The sequence below is a fragment of the Gymnoscopelus braueri genome, assembly GCF_963280865.1.
Source record: "Gymnoscopelus braueri genome assembly, chromosome: 3".
Classification (NCBI taxonomy): Eukaryota; Metazoa; Chordata; class Actinopteri; order Myctophiformes; family Myctophidae; genus Gymnoscopelus; species Gymnoscopelus braueri.
In genome coordinates this window covers 41,374,027-41,388,826 of record NC_137612.1, presented here as the reverse complement: position 1 = coordinate 41,388,826, position 14,800 = coordinate 41,374,027, and the positions used below count along the sequence as shown (strand labels likewise).

Genomic DNA, 14,800 nt, shown 5'->3' with positions numbered 1-14,800 from the left:
CTCATGGCAATTTTCATGCTTGTATCACCAACTAAATGATTTCTTAAGCTTAACTAGTCCACTAAGGTGGTGGCCATCTTGAAAAATGGCCGCCATCTTGACATTTCAAGTAGCTGTGGGTGGCTTATTGTCAAGTGACCCACAGAGACTGCTCATGCCAATTTTCATGCTTGTATCACCAAATGAACCATTATATAACTTAAATGCTCCACTAAAGTGTTGGCCATCTTGAAAAATGGCCGCCATCTTGAAATTTCAAGTAGCTGTGGGTGGCCTATTGTCAAGTGACCCACAGAGACTGCTCATGCCAATTTTCATGCTTGTATCACCAAATAAACCATCATATCACTTAACTGCCCACTAAGGTATCGGCCATCTTGAAAAATGGCCGCCATCTTGGATTTTTGAGTGGCTCGATTAAAAAAGTCAAAGAGTTGACCTAAAGGAATGTTCATGCCAATTTTCACGCTTGTATCACAAAGTGAACGATTGTTCCTACTATCCGCTCTACTATACAGAGATGGCAGGAAATCATGTCAGCCCAAAAATGCTCTCACTCGCACACACTATCTTTCCCTTTCCTCTTGACACCCTGATCCCACCATGTCCTCACCCCAGTGACCCCACACTCCAATACTATGACATATTAACAGTTTCAGGACCAGGGTTTCGAGGACCCTAGTTGACACCAATGGAGGACAAGGCAGATGAGCCAAGCAGTGGCCTCTCTGACAACTCGGTGCCATCAGAGCTGCATTATACCGATAGGGTGGCAATCATTTAGGCTATAATCTACTTTTGTTTCGTTTCCACATGCATTCGACATGGTCATTAACTAGGGTCCTAGAAATGGGGTCCTGAAAATGCAGGAACTTGCCACACACATGCACGCATACAAGCACACGCAGTGCTTTTACCTTTCATACCATCACCTGAGTGTTACATTTACGTGTGTCCAAGCTTGCTTGACAGGTTATGACACCCGGAGGCTTAAGACTAGTTTATTTAACAAGGTTAGAAGTGGTGTGCTGATGATGGCAGCTACTTGTTTTCTTTCCACACACATGAAGCCTCTGAAAAACAGAACACGGTATTATACCATTTCACTACTGTTTTAATACTGTGGCTGCATGGTTTCACAGCAAACCATTCACAGCTTTTACTTTCTGATGAACTCTTAGCATCAGCAGCAGTACTGGGAATCGAGCCAGTGTGTGACACAGTGCTGATTCCAAAATGCAGGCTGTACTCATACTTGAAATAAGCTGAGGGATCATTCCACTGCATTTAACCACCCTAGAGCCCATGTCATTCTGCCATTATTACTTGTCATATCAGTGTCACTGTCAAAACAGTGCTACAAGCAGCTGAGATGAGAATAGAACACCCAGTAAACAGGGTATTAAAGGCTAATTGTACAATGAATACAGCACCATAAAAATCCACTGCATTGTCTTTGTCTTTGCAGAATTATAGAATGGCTTAGATAAGTGGCCGTATTAGCATCCTGTCTTATTAGGTGGTGAAACTAACTACAGTAGCCTCTGACCCAGTGGTGAAGAATGGGTGGGGAGACTTATTGCCCTGTACATGCTGTGAATGGATCATATCAGGAGTGATACTGTTGCCAAATGCAGGACTCCACCTGACTACTGTGGCCTGCCAACAGCTTCACGCATGGTTGCACACACATGCATAGACACACATGAGCATGCATGCAACATACATACACCGACCCACCACTAAATTAATATTGCACAATGTGTTTGAATTCTCTCTAGTCTCGTTACATAACTTCTCTTATAAAACATTTAGAGGCAGTAGGTTTCCTCTAATGTTATGTTTGGCTGTGAGAAATGGCCACACCACTCCTCAGTCAAAGGCCAATTGTGCAGGCGCTCTTCGGAGACAGATGTGAAATTCGCAGAGCGCTAAGACCCCATGACCTGTGGTCAAGAGGCTCTACCGACTGAGCTAACTGGACTACTTTAAGATTTTGTTACCGTACTGGCTGTCGACTGAGGAGTATCCCATTAAACTGCTAAGGTGACTATAGGGGCCAGCATGAAACATAGGCTTATTGTTCTCGCCACTGTCATACAAAATCCCATCCTGCCCGGTTAGATAGAGATTACTTGCTCTAAAAGCGTAGTGTTTGATTCTTCTAGTGCCTGAAAACTGCCAGTTTGAGATAAAACATTCATTGTGCATTCAGGGCCATAGTGTGTGACACAGTGTGTAATAAGGGAGATAAGTGAATTATACAGAGCCAGACCGATATATCAGTAATGATTTGACTTTTTGGACAACATTGCTACTATGCAGCCGATGTGTCCCGATTTTTCAATCTGTCGTCCCTATTTTGGGCATTGTCGTTATAGGAGAACATTTTCAAAAACCTTCAAAAATAGCCGATCTAATGTTGCATTGCGATACGTTGAGAGCTTGTAGATCAACTTTTTATTTTGTGTATAGGGCTTATTCTTTGCGTATACATTAAATGTCCTCAAATAGAAGCTTTAATCAAGTCTAAAGTTTTTCACAAATGTATTTATTGTTAGGAAAAAAAATCCCACAAAATATAGATCAAAACATCTGCATCGGTCAGGCTCTAGAATAATGCAGTACAGTATATCTAGATACTGGAGAGTGTTTCTATATATAATATCTTTCTCTGAAATTTAAGCTGTGGTAAACAGAAATTCTCTGCATATTTCCCTCTGCATCCAGAAATGAGCTGCATGGAATGTTTTGTTCTGCTCTGTGCCATGTCAACGAGCCCGGATTGTTGTTCGTTGTGGCTCCAGTGGATCTTGAAATGATTATGACTGACTTGGTGGTGCACTGTAATAACTCTTCTCTCTGTCTCTCTCTGTCTTATGTTCTGTAGTCGCAGCCCAGCCAGGCCACGCCCACAGCAGCAGCTCAGGTCTCCTCCTTGAAGCCTGCACAGTTTGAGGTACGACACGTTCATCTCACATGTTGCATAACCTCTCCTATCCTTCTCTACCCCACCTCCTATTCTCTTCCTACATGTCTCTCTCTCCCCATCTCTCTCGCTCTCTTAAACACATTAACCCCGGCGTCCCTATTTTGGTCACATTATTATTATTTTTTTCTTTTACAAATTTACAAAAACAGCAGATCTACAACTTTGTGAGTGTGGCTATTTTCACTCATTTGTACAGTACAGCATAGTATAGTATAGGGCTGTGGTTTAAACAACCACTTGTCCACCTCCTGTGGTCAGTCAATGTACTGCCATAATAGTCTTTAAGTACTTTTTTCAGTGTGATACCATTTCCAAACTGACGTCCCCTGACCTCCCCTTATCTTATCTGGGTCACATAGGTATTGTTACATCCTTTCCTGTTGTAGCTTAGCGTGCTAAGCATTCTCCATAGTTTCTCAGTCCATAGTTTCTCAGTCCAGTAAGGACATGGTTAGCTGCATCCTCTAAGTTGCAACGCAGAGAAAAGAAAACTTTCCTTTTCCTTCCATTCAAACACTTGAGGAAACACCCAACGTCTCGGTCGGCGGAAAGCAGTTTAACCCCTGCTAGCCTGCAACAATGACCTCGAGTGAAAACACATGGCTTTGTTCTTTTGATGGTTTGTGGATTTTCAAAACAGAAACAGAATTGAACAGACGTCTTCAAGGCATTTGTAAAAATGCTTTCCAACTCCAGTTCTAAGGAGAGTCATTCACAGAGATAATGTATCATGAGTTTTCGTCTCTATTATGTCATGATTCTAAATATTGCTCCTCCACAAAAAACTTTTATACAGACGCCTTAAGGAAGTTAGTATTCACTCAAGTCATTAAACACACAGGCTCAGTAGAAACGACTCGACACATTTGATTCTTAGTGGTAAATAGTTCAAACAGACATAAGGCGTAAAGAAGGTATGATGTGAGGAATTCTTTTTAACTTTTCTGATTAAGTATGTACTGTACTGTATGTAGCAATTAATGTATGTATAAATTGAGCACAATTGCAGGCTAACCCTTGTTCAATGTTGAATTGGTGTCAGATAAGACCACTTACGTATTATTTTCAAACTTTATTGCTCGTAATTAACTTCTATTCAGTAGAGGTCAGTCAGCAGCTTCTGAGCCAAGTGCGCCACAGGGCCAGAAATGTCAAACTGAATAGCAGTGAAAGTAAATAGTTCTGTTGTGCAGCAACTCTTCCAAGCTGCACAGCAAAATCTCCAGTGTTAATTAAACTCTGAGAGTGTTAAAATGGACCCAAATGTAATAACATTGAGGATTTTACTGTTTCCCATTGAAGGTTGATATACTCATATTATGTGTCATTCTTTTCTGAGCTTGTTCATAAACAAGCAAATCCTGTGTGACTCAATGAAAAATCCCCATGAGTTATAATTATCTCTCATTAGAAGCTGACCTTTGTGACACCTCGGCCAACTACTAGTTGCAAAGAGAGGGGCTCCGCAGCGTCACTCACATTTCATCATTATTATGGCAGTGACGACAAAATGTACACACAACATAACTCTCTACTGAGGAGTGTCGTCAATTAACAAGACTAATTACCCTGTGATCATTCTACCCTACACTCTACCCTGCTGTGATCATTCATTCTCTGTCAACTACACACTTGAAGTTAGCTTGGACCGAAGGAGATGAGTGCAGAGATTAGGAATGAGAGAACACTGTTTGACCAAAACAAAAGACTTAAAATGTGTTACAGAAGTTATCGTTACTTGATTAGAAGATGTGATATCATTACTTGATATGTTACAGAAGGCATCATCAGCATCAGGCATGGCTGCAAAGCCTGGGGGGACAACAGGGACCACTGGGAAGGTGACACCTAAAGTAATGCCCGAGGTACACTATATTGTGGGTGCTAAGTGGCTTGTGGGGCTTTTTGGGCTGTTTGGTGTTTGTACACTACAGTAACACTTCATCCTTCATTTGGACACATCACTGTTGGTGTTCACTGGGTTACGTGGCAACTCTTCTTGACTTCACAACCCTTCTTCCATGATGCTTGTTTTCTCCTTCTTTTCATCCCAGTCTTTTGTAAAACATTCCTTCTCTTCTCTGTGGGTTCCTCCGGGGTGCAGACATCCCCACTTCTTGTCTTTTCACAATGGCCGCTGGCTGAGAACCTGCTCTTTCTCAACACGAGGCGGTCGTGCTTGCGGTGAACGCTGCTGTATTTGTACTGTGAGCTGACTGTACATAATATTCATAACATTTTCATAACATGTGTTCAACACGTGCTCCTTGGTTTGTAGACTGCTCTTGTCACTCCTAACACTACAGTCATTGACATGGCATCAGCAGAGGCGAGGGGCAGCACTAAAGATATCCCCAAGGTAACCGTTGACCTTCGTTCGCTTCTTATTCATTAAACCAGGAGTGCTGGTCTGTGCTTCACGATGACCTGAAAGTCTGATTGAAGCTCAACACTCCTGTTCTAACCGGTTTGATCAGTCAGTGGTTTAACCCTTTTAGACCTGTTGTAAGCTATACTGTACGTCTTTATATTTTCAATCCGGGACAGCTATATATAATAGCAACCGTTTTTCAGAAAACTGTGTATTTAGAAGCCGTTTTTAGAATCGGCCTCAGGTCTAAATGGGTTTATATCTGTTGGGGTTGACCACTGGCTGATCAAGGGTCAGACTATCTCTGCCCTGGCCACATAAAACACAGGGCAAACAGTAAATACATACCTGAAACGAATGCAAATGATTGACACCTCTTTATCCTGCTCTACTGTCACCTTGAGCAAGAGTCAACATTTCCTCTTTTACTGTACATATCTTTTGAGAGATATTTTAAATATGCTCCCTCTGCGTTGTGTCAATACTGTATGTTTAGTAATCATTGCATTGTTTGTAGACTGCAGCCGTATCCCAAGTCAAAGCCACAGCTGCAATGCCAGCAGCCCCTGCCACCGGAGCCACCGCTGGCAGCACCGCTTCAACCAAACCCAAAGAGTCTCCCAAAGGCACAGCCAAGGTAGAGTTCTGTCACAGGAGCACCGTTGGAGAGATCTAAAAAAAAAAACTACATTGTCTCCATGTCTCTTCTGCTCAAAACTTCCCGTGCTTTCTTCGGTCTTTGCTCCATTTCTTTCTCCTACCCTCCATCCACTTTGTACCACAGAGGCTGGTGTGAGACTGCATGCTGCTGTCATGCAGAATGATCCTTGCTTTGGGGGGGACGTCATCGCTCTGAATGTGTTGTTGCAGGAGATCTCTTTGGAAGCATGTCTCCGCTTCACACTTTACCTTTTTGTATTTGTTTCTCTACGCTGGAGTTGACTGTTTGGGAAGGAGTGTCTTTACTGTAGCTAGTACTGTGCCCACACTTGCTGTTGTGTGTGCCGCTGTTGCACCGCCTCCCACTCAAACCACAGCTGCCAGGATTCAGGTGTTGTCAGGGAGCAGGAGAGGTGTTTCTCCGCCACATTTCATTGCATGTCTACGTCATCGGCTGTCATCATGTTGGTGGCTTTGGGGATTGCTGAAGGTGGATGCTCAAAGGCTTGCTCACATGGTCCTTTTCCTCCATCATAATGCTAGCTTAATTTGTGACCATGATGAATCCCAAGTTCTGTTTTATACTCGATCTATAATCACCTCAAAATGCATTGCGTTGTAGAGTACCACTGCCACCACAACAATCAAAGCCGATCTTCCCAAAGTCGATCCTGCCAAAGGGACTCCAACCAAAGTGGATACAGCTAAAGGGGCTCGTACCAAAGTGGATCCCGTTAAAGAGGCTCCTACCAAAGTGCCGCCCACTAAAGCGGCTCCTAGTCCTACCAAAGTGGATCCCATTAAAGGGGCCCCTACCAAAGTGGATCCCGCCAAAGAGACTCCTACCAAAGTGGATCGCACTAAAGGGGCTCCTACCAAAGTCGATCCCACTAAAGTTACAAAGTCTGCCTCAGCTGCTGCAACCGCAAGTGTTTCTGTAAAGGGACAGGGAAAGGCAGAGGAGACTAAACCTTCACAGAGCAAGGTAGTTAAAACCTCTGTCAATGGTGATGTACATTTGTCTGGTACTCCTGATACTGTAAGTCAAGTGCACCGTCAGCACTGTGTTTGCTCTCTACTGTATGTAATAATGCACAATAGACAGTGTTGTGCAATAGGCAGTATTAACATTGGAGCAAAAGTGTCTAGAACAGGGGTCCCCAACAGAGTTACTACAGGGGGGCCGCCAAATCTTTATGTGATAGGAATGTTTTTTTTTTTTTTACATTAACCACTAGCATCCGTTTTCTGGGGGGAACATTAGCCAAAAATAGCAGATCTACAAGCATTGTGAGCTTTTATATCAGCTATTTTCAGCAAAGAGGTTTGGTGTATGGAGAAAAAGTACAGAGCCATTAACATGAATCCAACATATGAATAGAAAAGACACAAAGAAAAAAACATGAACTTACACAACACTGACAGAAACAAGTCTATGAAGCTATCCATAAAATCTATGAAAAAGTTTAATCTGCAACTCAATTTTATACAATATGTAGTGGGGGTCCCTGCTTCATCTCTCAAGCAAAAGTTTAAAATAATGGCGTTATTGATTTGGAGTCATATCGCCCTAGTATGCTGACTCTCCTGGTCTGGCTTGCAGGTGCAGGTCGAGGTTGCTCCCCCAGCGGTGGCCAAGGCAGCCAAAGAGGTACAGTAAGATTCACCACACCCATCACAATATGCTTTGAAAAGCATGGTAGTGTGAGTGTCTGTGTGTGTGACTACAGCATGCTGAGATGTGTTGCATGTATTTTACAGGCACCCTCTGAGGACCCCTTTGATGCCCTGGCCAGCAGCTTATCACCCTCACAACCTCTCATCCCCCCACAGCCTGTATACACTGGGCCAGAGGTCACAGAGGTCAGTGTGTGCGTATGTGCGTGCATGCATGCTTGAGTGTGTGTGTGTGTGTGTGTGTGTGTGTGTGCCAGCCTGCATTTGTGTGGCGTAATATGAAGTGTGTTTTGTGTGCGCGCTCTTGAGTCGAGTTGATATATGATAGATTACATTAAAGCTGTAATCCGGAACTTATTTTAATGAATAAAAAGTTATTTTAACCCATCTGTATGGTAGAGTATATTAAGACAACTAGTAGATCTGCAGTGGTTGGTGGTGGTCTCCCTCTTCCACTGGTTAAATATAGACCCTGGGTAGGATTGACAACTAGCGCTAGCACTGAAGCTCATAGCAAAATATCTCCCCTGACCAAGTGGGATGCCATATTGGAAGAGCGGTAGAAATTGGGTCTCTCGTGCAGGAGACCCGGGTTTGAACCCCAGGGAGGGAGGACATGGAAATTATGGCTTGAGGATTTAAATCACTTTAACGCTGATGTCCTTATTTTAGGCATGTCATTATAGGCAAAACATTTAAGACATGTTCAAAACATTCGTAAAAAATAACAGATACCAAGCTCACAACGCGTTGCTACAGTACGCAACGCATTGTGAGCTTGTAAATCGGCGTATTTTTCGCTATTCCTTTATTATGAATTGGTCTTAATTGGTTAACCACTTAAACCCCATATGGTTGAATGGAGTCCCTCAGGGCTCTATACTAGCGTATTTTCTGTTATTGTGGGAAAGGCCTTCGCAGAAAATAGCCTATCGACAAGGTCACAACGCGTCGAAGCGTGTTGTGAGCTTGTCGATCTGCTATTTTCTGTGTGTCGGTTAAAGTGGTTAAACTCTGACATGCATCAGGTGTGTAATGGTGTGCATTGCATGTGTGTGTGACAGCATGGCATCAACTGCATGGAGGGCGTTCTCTGTGGAGAGAGAGATGACACTCTCCCGCCAGGCTACAGGTTTGAAGACATGGTCAGTCACCACTATTTCACCCTAAATCCCTCTCTCTCTCTCTCTCTTCCTCTGCCTCTTCCTATCTGTGTGTGGAATGTCTTGAACTGGGTTCATATTTATACCATTTATACCAGGTTCTCAAAGTGGGGTCCGGGGACCCCCAGGGGTCCTTGAGGGGGTTCCAGGAGGTCCCCAGCCAAGTGTGTTAATATAGCATCAAAATGTCAGTTTAACTGCTTTAACCCTTTATCTATCAGCTCTTTGAAAATAGCAGATATCAGCTCTTTGAAAATAGCAGATCTACAAGCTCGAGCTTGTATGTCTGCTACTTTTGAATATCCAAAGTATACAATAATGGTTAAAGTGGTTAAAATTATTTTTACGCTATATTAACTTATTTAGCTGGGGACCCCCTGGTACCCCGCCAAGGACTCCTGGGGGTCCCCGGACCCCACTTTGAGAACCACTGCTGTAGGCAGATGAAAACAAAGGGCAGTATAATACCACTTGTTGTGTCAAACAGTGTACTGTGAGCATTGCCAGGTCTACACATGAAAAACTATTCACAAATGAAGCTGTTAGGCTAATGGAACTTCTGAGTGACCAATGGAACTATAGTAGCCAATAGCCATAGTTAATTTCAAGCCCCTTTGACTCTTTGTGCTAGTATACTAGCCTGGTAAACCCTCCCTCCGGAAATCTAATTTCCATTTGATTCCAGGAGTGAGTCTGGCCTGATGGCTTGTATGGGCGTTTCTAGCGCATTACCAAAAAAACTAGCCTATCAGCGTCGTCGCACATCGTTCTGTGATTGACAGCGACAGTTGGCCAATCAGGTGGCGAGTTCGAGTGAGCCCGAATGGCACAGAGTGCAGCCTGAATGCAGCCGACAAAACACGAAAGGCAGCCATCTTTTCTGTCCACTATTTTCTCCGCTGTTTTTTTACTTAAAAAAGCTCTCAAACTTCTATTTTGAGGCACGGAATTTACTTATAAGATATCGTTTGGATAGAATTTAGTTGTTTAACTTCATATATGTGGTCAATTAATCATGACAGAGCCTATTTAAAAATAAAAATTTAGAGAACCGGTAGGGGCGGGCAGTGACACGCATGTATCCGAATAAGGCAACCCATTTTGGGCATGGCCGTCTCAAAAGTCCCGTCACATTAGTCTGGTGAACTGCTGATTGGCTGAAGGGGAAAAACGATCATTGGCTGAAGGGGTTGTCAGTCAACGGTATTACTCCCGCCCAACTCCAGCCCATAGAGACACACGGGGACTACAAATTTCACGCCCACTTTTGAGACAGCGCCGCTACTCGAGGTCCGTTAGAACGATGAACTGCAGCTGCCAATGCATTCCCTATGAGAGGATATGAAAGTTAGCCTACTTTTAAAATTATCCTGCATTAACTGAAGACGATATTGATTTAAATAAAAATATGTTTCCAAATGTATGGAGTGTCTTTGTCAACATATCTTCTTGTTTTCTTAATAGTTGATGTGTTTCACATTTAATTTGCCACTTTAACGAGTTACCCATAATGCTAACACAGCAGAGGGTAGACAGCAGACGGGCATTTCAGTGACATCACTGTCTTTATGTCTTTTATTGAAAACGGCCACTTTCGCCAGTTTTCTGGGTATTGAAAACCTCAAGGGATGCGTCCGTGACGTATATACCATGCGATATAGATCTCCGATGCTAGCGGTTTTGACATACTGATGGAGTATATTATAGTATATTGTGGGTAGTATATCGAGATGAAAGATATGGGACATTAAAAAGGACAAATTAAACAAATGGGACAGATTATTAGAACACAAAAAAAATCGCTACAGCCTCAGTAGTTAACCAGTGAAATGACGGTATTTTACAATGCCTCTCATAGAGATTGCATTGAGAGCTGCAGTTCATCGTTCTAACGGACCCCGAGTGTCAAAAGTGGGCGTGGATTTGTAGGCCTTCCGCTTCCGGCCGTGTGTCTCTATATTGCAGAATGGGCGATCAGGCCAGACTCACTCCTGGAATCAAATGGAAATGAGATTTCCGGAGGGAGGGTTTACCAGGCTACTAGTATACTACCTGAATCTTCAATTTGTTCAACTGTTTGATGAAAATAATGAGAATTTATGATTTACTGTGGCAGAATTAAGATGTGGTGCTGTAGTAACCTTGGCTCACAGTAAGGCTTATAATAATACAGTTGAAAGTTGTATGAATGAAGGTTATATGTATTAGGGTTGCAATACAGTACATTACGTTTAATGCCAATGCCCTATATTTAAGTATATTTAGTTTTAAATGATAACTATGATAACTCTGCTAACTTGTGTATTCACTCTCAGTATTGCTTTGTATTTTCTAGCCACCAGCTCAGCCAGATGTCAAACCAAAGGATGAGCCTGTAAGTGACGTTCATCATACAGAAAACACACACACACACACACACACACACACACACACACACACACACACACACACACACACACACACACACACACACACACACACACACACACACACACAAACACGGCAGACATACCATTTCTACAGTATGATCCTATGATCTTCTGGTTCCTCTAGAGTCTGGAATGTTGCATTGCATTGTGGGGTGTTGGCTCAGCAAATAAAAAAAGAGGACCCACCTTGAACCCATTTGCTTTTGTTCTGCCCAACCCGATTGCACACTTAACCGTACACATTCACACAGGCAGTCCCAACCGCTTGCACAGTGGTGGGAGAGGTACAACAATTTTGCTCTCAAGTCAAAGTAGTAACGTCACAGTGTAAAAATACTTTCTTACAAGTAAAAGTCCTGTATTCAAAATGTTACTTGAGTCAAAGTACACAAGTATTAGCATAAAATGTAGCAAAAGTAGTTTAAAAATAGGGCTTAAGTGGTCATGATGAATAAGTATAGTCCAATAACATAATATGATTCTGAAGTGAGCATTCTACATAATCTACAAGCTCACAATGCGTTGTGAGCGTGTAAATCTGCTATTTTCAAGATTTTAGATGAGTAATATGATCAATTATTAATAATCTAAATCTGCAAAGTAGCTCGTAACTAGCGCTGCAAAATAAATGTAGTGGAGCTGAATGGTTAGAGAGCCCGCCTGGGAAGGCAAAGGTGCCAGGTTTGATTCCAGCCCTCAACAATGTGTCCAAAACTGTCAACCTGAGCAAGACCTAACTGCTCCCCGAGCGCTTCACACCGACGGCTGCTCACTGCTCCTAGAATGGATAAAATGCAGAGGATAGAATTCACGTATGTGCAAAAATATACAGTGATAAAAGAAACACCCCAAGGAGTGGGGACCAAATTGTTATATTATTATATAGTACAATATTTGCCTCTGAGATGTAATGGAGTAGAATTATAAAGTATTGCAATAAAATTACAATACTCAAGTGAAGTAAAAGTACCTCAGAAGTGCACAGTACTTGGGTAAATGCACTTAGCTACTTTCCACCACTGCTGCCCCACCCACAAATGCAGGCTACATGATCCTCCCATCATACTCCCACTATTTACATTACACTGTACTGCACACACACCCATTCTGATCTGACTGGAGGCTACGCCTACTTTGTCTTATTATCTCTGTATCAGTACTTGTTGCCTATTCAGATACATGTTACATGCCACTTATGTAATACAGATGTTATCTTGTTCACATATCGTTGCTGTCGGGCAGAAATCTCCTATCTCCACATTTTAACTTACCGTGTGTAAATTAATGCCATACTTGATCATACTACAGCGTCACATAAAAGCATTACAAGTAGTAGATCCATGTTTTGAGCTTGTAGATCTGCTACTTTTGCTGCTTTTGAATTTGAATCCTGAAAAGTAACAGTTTTGGACATATGAGGTTTCCACCCAACATATATGCTATGTATGTAATTTAGATGTATGCTGTTTGCTTGTATGCAATAGATAGCATGTTGTCTAGATAGATGCTAGTTGTAGTTTTGATGTTTACTTGCTATCCTACAGTAGTTTGTCTGCATAAATGCCTACTTTGTAAATGTAATCTGTATGTTTCTTTGCTTCTTTGCTTCTTTGTACTGTATGTGACAGTTTCTAGTGTGAGTTCTCAAGTAGCAACATCAAAGCGATATGATACGTCGAATGTTTTCATTCAGTCGAGTTTAGTTGTGATTTAGGTTCTGTGGAATGCAATGGGTGTGTCTGTGTTTTTCCCCTTCCTTCACTGTTGCTACATACAGTATGTCTGCTTTGGATTATTTAGGCCTTTCCTGTATGTCTGACTTGGTGTAATGTGCCCTCTAGTGGATTACATGGCATTTTTATCGGGTCGGTTTGCCCTGCTTTTGTGACTTAGGATATGTTTTACACAGTTTAATTTCTGGTTATTTATATTGTTTGTTTGTCATTCTCAGAAGCCAATGAGCACAGATGAGGCCATGGATTCTCTGTCATTTGGTTTTGGTCCAGCTCCACCCCAGAAAGAAAAGGTTGGAGAGTCTCCAAACCTTTGATTAGAAGTTAAAGTTAGAATGTAACACTTAGCTCATGAGTCATGACAACACTACCAAGGCATCTCTACAAATCTGTTTTGCTGTGTGTCTTTTACCCTATGTTGACAAGAGGATCATAATGATAATGTATAATTAAATTTGAATATACAATATGGTTGTCTGTCATTTCAAGTGAAAAAAGTGTTGACTGTACTTAACTGAAAATACATGTAGGTCGTTTTTGGATCAAAGTATAAATTATACTTAACTTGTATGTCATTTCTTATTTTTCCTGGTATCTTTAGAAAATGGAGAGCGCCTCATCTGCTGGCTTCTCGAACTTTGCACCACCTCCGTACAAGGTACAGTAAACATCTGGACCTAACTAATCATGCGAACTCTTTCCAAAGTTGACAGCTGTGTGTAGCGTGCCGTGGAATGCATGGAATGCATGGTAGAATGCATGGATATAGGGTGAACTCAGGCGATCTGGGACATCAGATAATGAAGAACAACTAGTATTGCCCTTAACGAGTATGTCAATAATCAAATCAAATTTATTTATAAAGCACATTTAGAAACAACTCTTGTTGTACCAAAGTGCTGTACAGAACAATACACAGCACAACAATAATGCTGTAATGACTTATTCATATGATAACATGATAAATTATTAAAATCACACGACTTGTGGTAGACTTTGGATAAGCTTTAGTGGTTGATTTAATCCTGCTACTACTGACAAAACACAGTGGTCTTGTGGTTAGAGTGTCCGCCCAGAGATTGGGAGTTCGGGGTTCAATCCCCCGCCCGGGTCGTACCAAACAAAAACTATAAAAATGGGACCCAATGCCTCCTTGCTTGGCACTCGGCATCAAGGGTTGGATTGGGCGTAAGTCCCTGTGACATACTAGCGTCATGTCTAGGGGGTGTACTTGCACATCATGGCTGTGGGACTTACTTACTTGCTACACTGTCAGGAGACCACAAGGAGAGGTAAATGTATTTTCCCATCTCTTTTGTTCATATGTCTTACTGTACCACGTGCTGTTTACATTTCTGACTAATAAAGTATTCAATCAATCAATCAATCAATCAATCAAAATACACATCTCGCAGCACGAGTTGAGCTGCGATTGATACTTACAGAGGGGGGGTCCCAAAATTATTTTTTGGGGGGGGGGGTCAACAGATGATTTGCTTAATGTGCATGTCGTTTTCTCATTCAACAGTAAACAATCCAACATACAGTATAAGTGTATACAGTACAGGGTATATCTGCACATTTAAGGGCTTTTAAGACCTCTAAAATGAAAATAATAAAACAAAATTAATCAACAAACTATATTATAAAAAAAGAGTCAAACATTGGCCAGGTTGTCAAATATTACCTAAGAAAGTGGCAACATTTTTGGAATATAGCCGATGCTCTCAATGCCTCATTGCGAGCATGTAGATCGGCTATTTTTACAATATTTA

General features: G+C 42.0%; 1 protein-coding gene across 26 annotated transcripts in view; it reads left to right on the top strand.

The window, feature by feature from the left end:
• cast (calpastatin) overlaps positions 1 to 14,800 on the top strand; it is a 57,881-nt gene that overhangs the window by 31,464 nt on the left and 11,617 nt on the right. For 7 of the 26 annotated variants that reach the window (XM_080424302.1, XM_080424280.1, XM_080424284.1 and 4 more), the window contains 11 exons: positions 2,891 to 2,959; positions 4,771 to 4,857; positions 5,271 to 5,351; positions 5,881 to 6,000; positions 6,646 to 7,008; positions 7,627 to 7,674; positions 7,785 to 7,886; positions 8,765 to 8,845; positions 11,199 to 11,237; positions 13,244 to 13,318; positions 13,627 to 13,683. In XM_080424302.1, coding sequence (XP_080280428.1) covers positions 2,891 to 2,959; positions 4,771 to 4,857; positions 5,271 to 5,351; positions 5,881 to 6,000; positions 6,646 to 7,008; positions 7,627 to 7,674; positions 7,785 to 7,886; positions 8,765 to 8,845; positions 11,199 to 11,237; positions 13,244 to 13,318; positions 13,627 to 13,683 — 1,122 coding nt within the window. The remainder of the gene's footprint in view (positions 1 to 2,890; positions 2,960 to 4,770; positions 4,858 to 5,270; positions 5,352 to 5,880; positions 6,001 to 6,645; positions 7,009 to 7,626; positions 7,675 to 7,784; positions 7,887 to 8,764; positions 8,846 to 11,198; positions 11,238 to 13,243; positions 13,319 to 13,626; positions 13,684 to 14,800) is intronic. The other 19 variants (XM_080424286.1, XM_080424288.1, XM_080424292.1 and 16 more) reach the window with 11 other exon arrangements.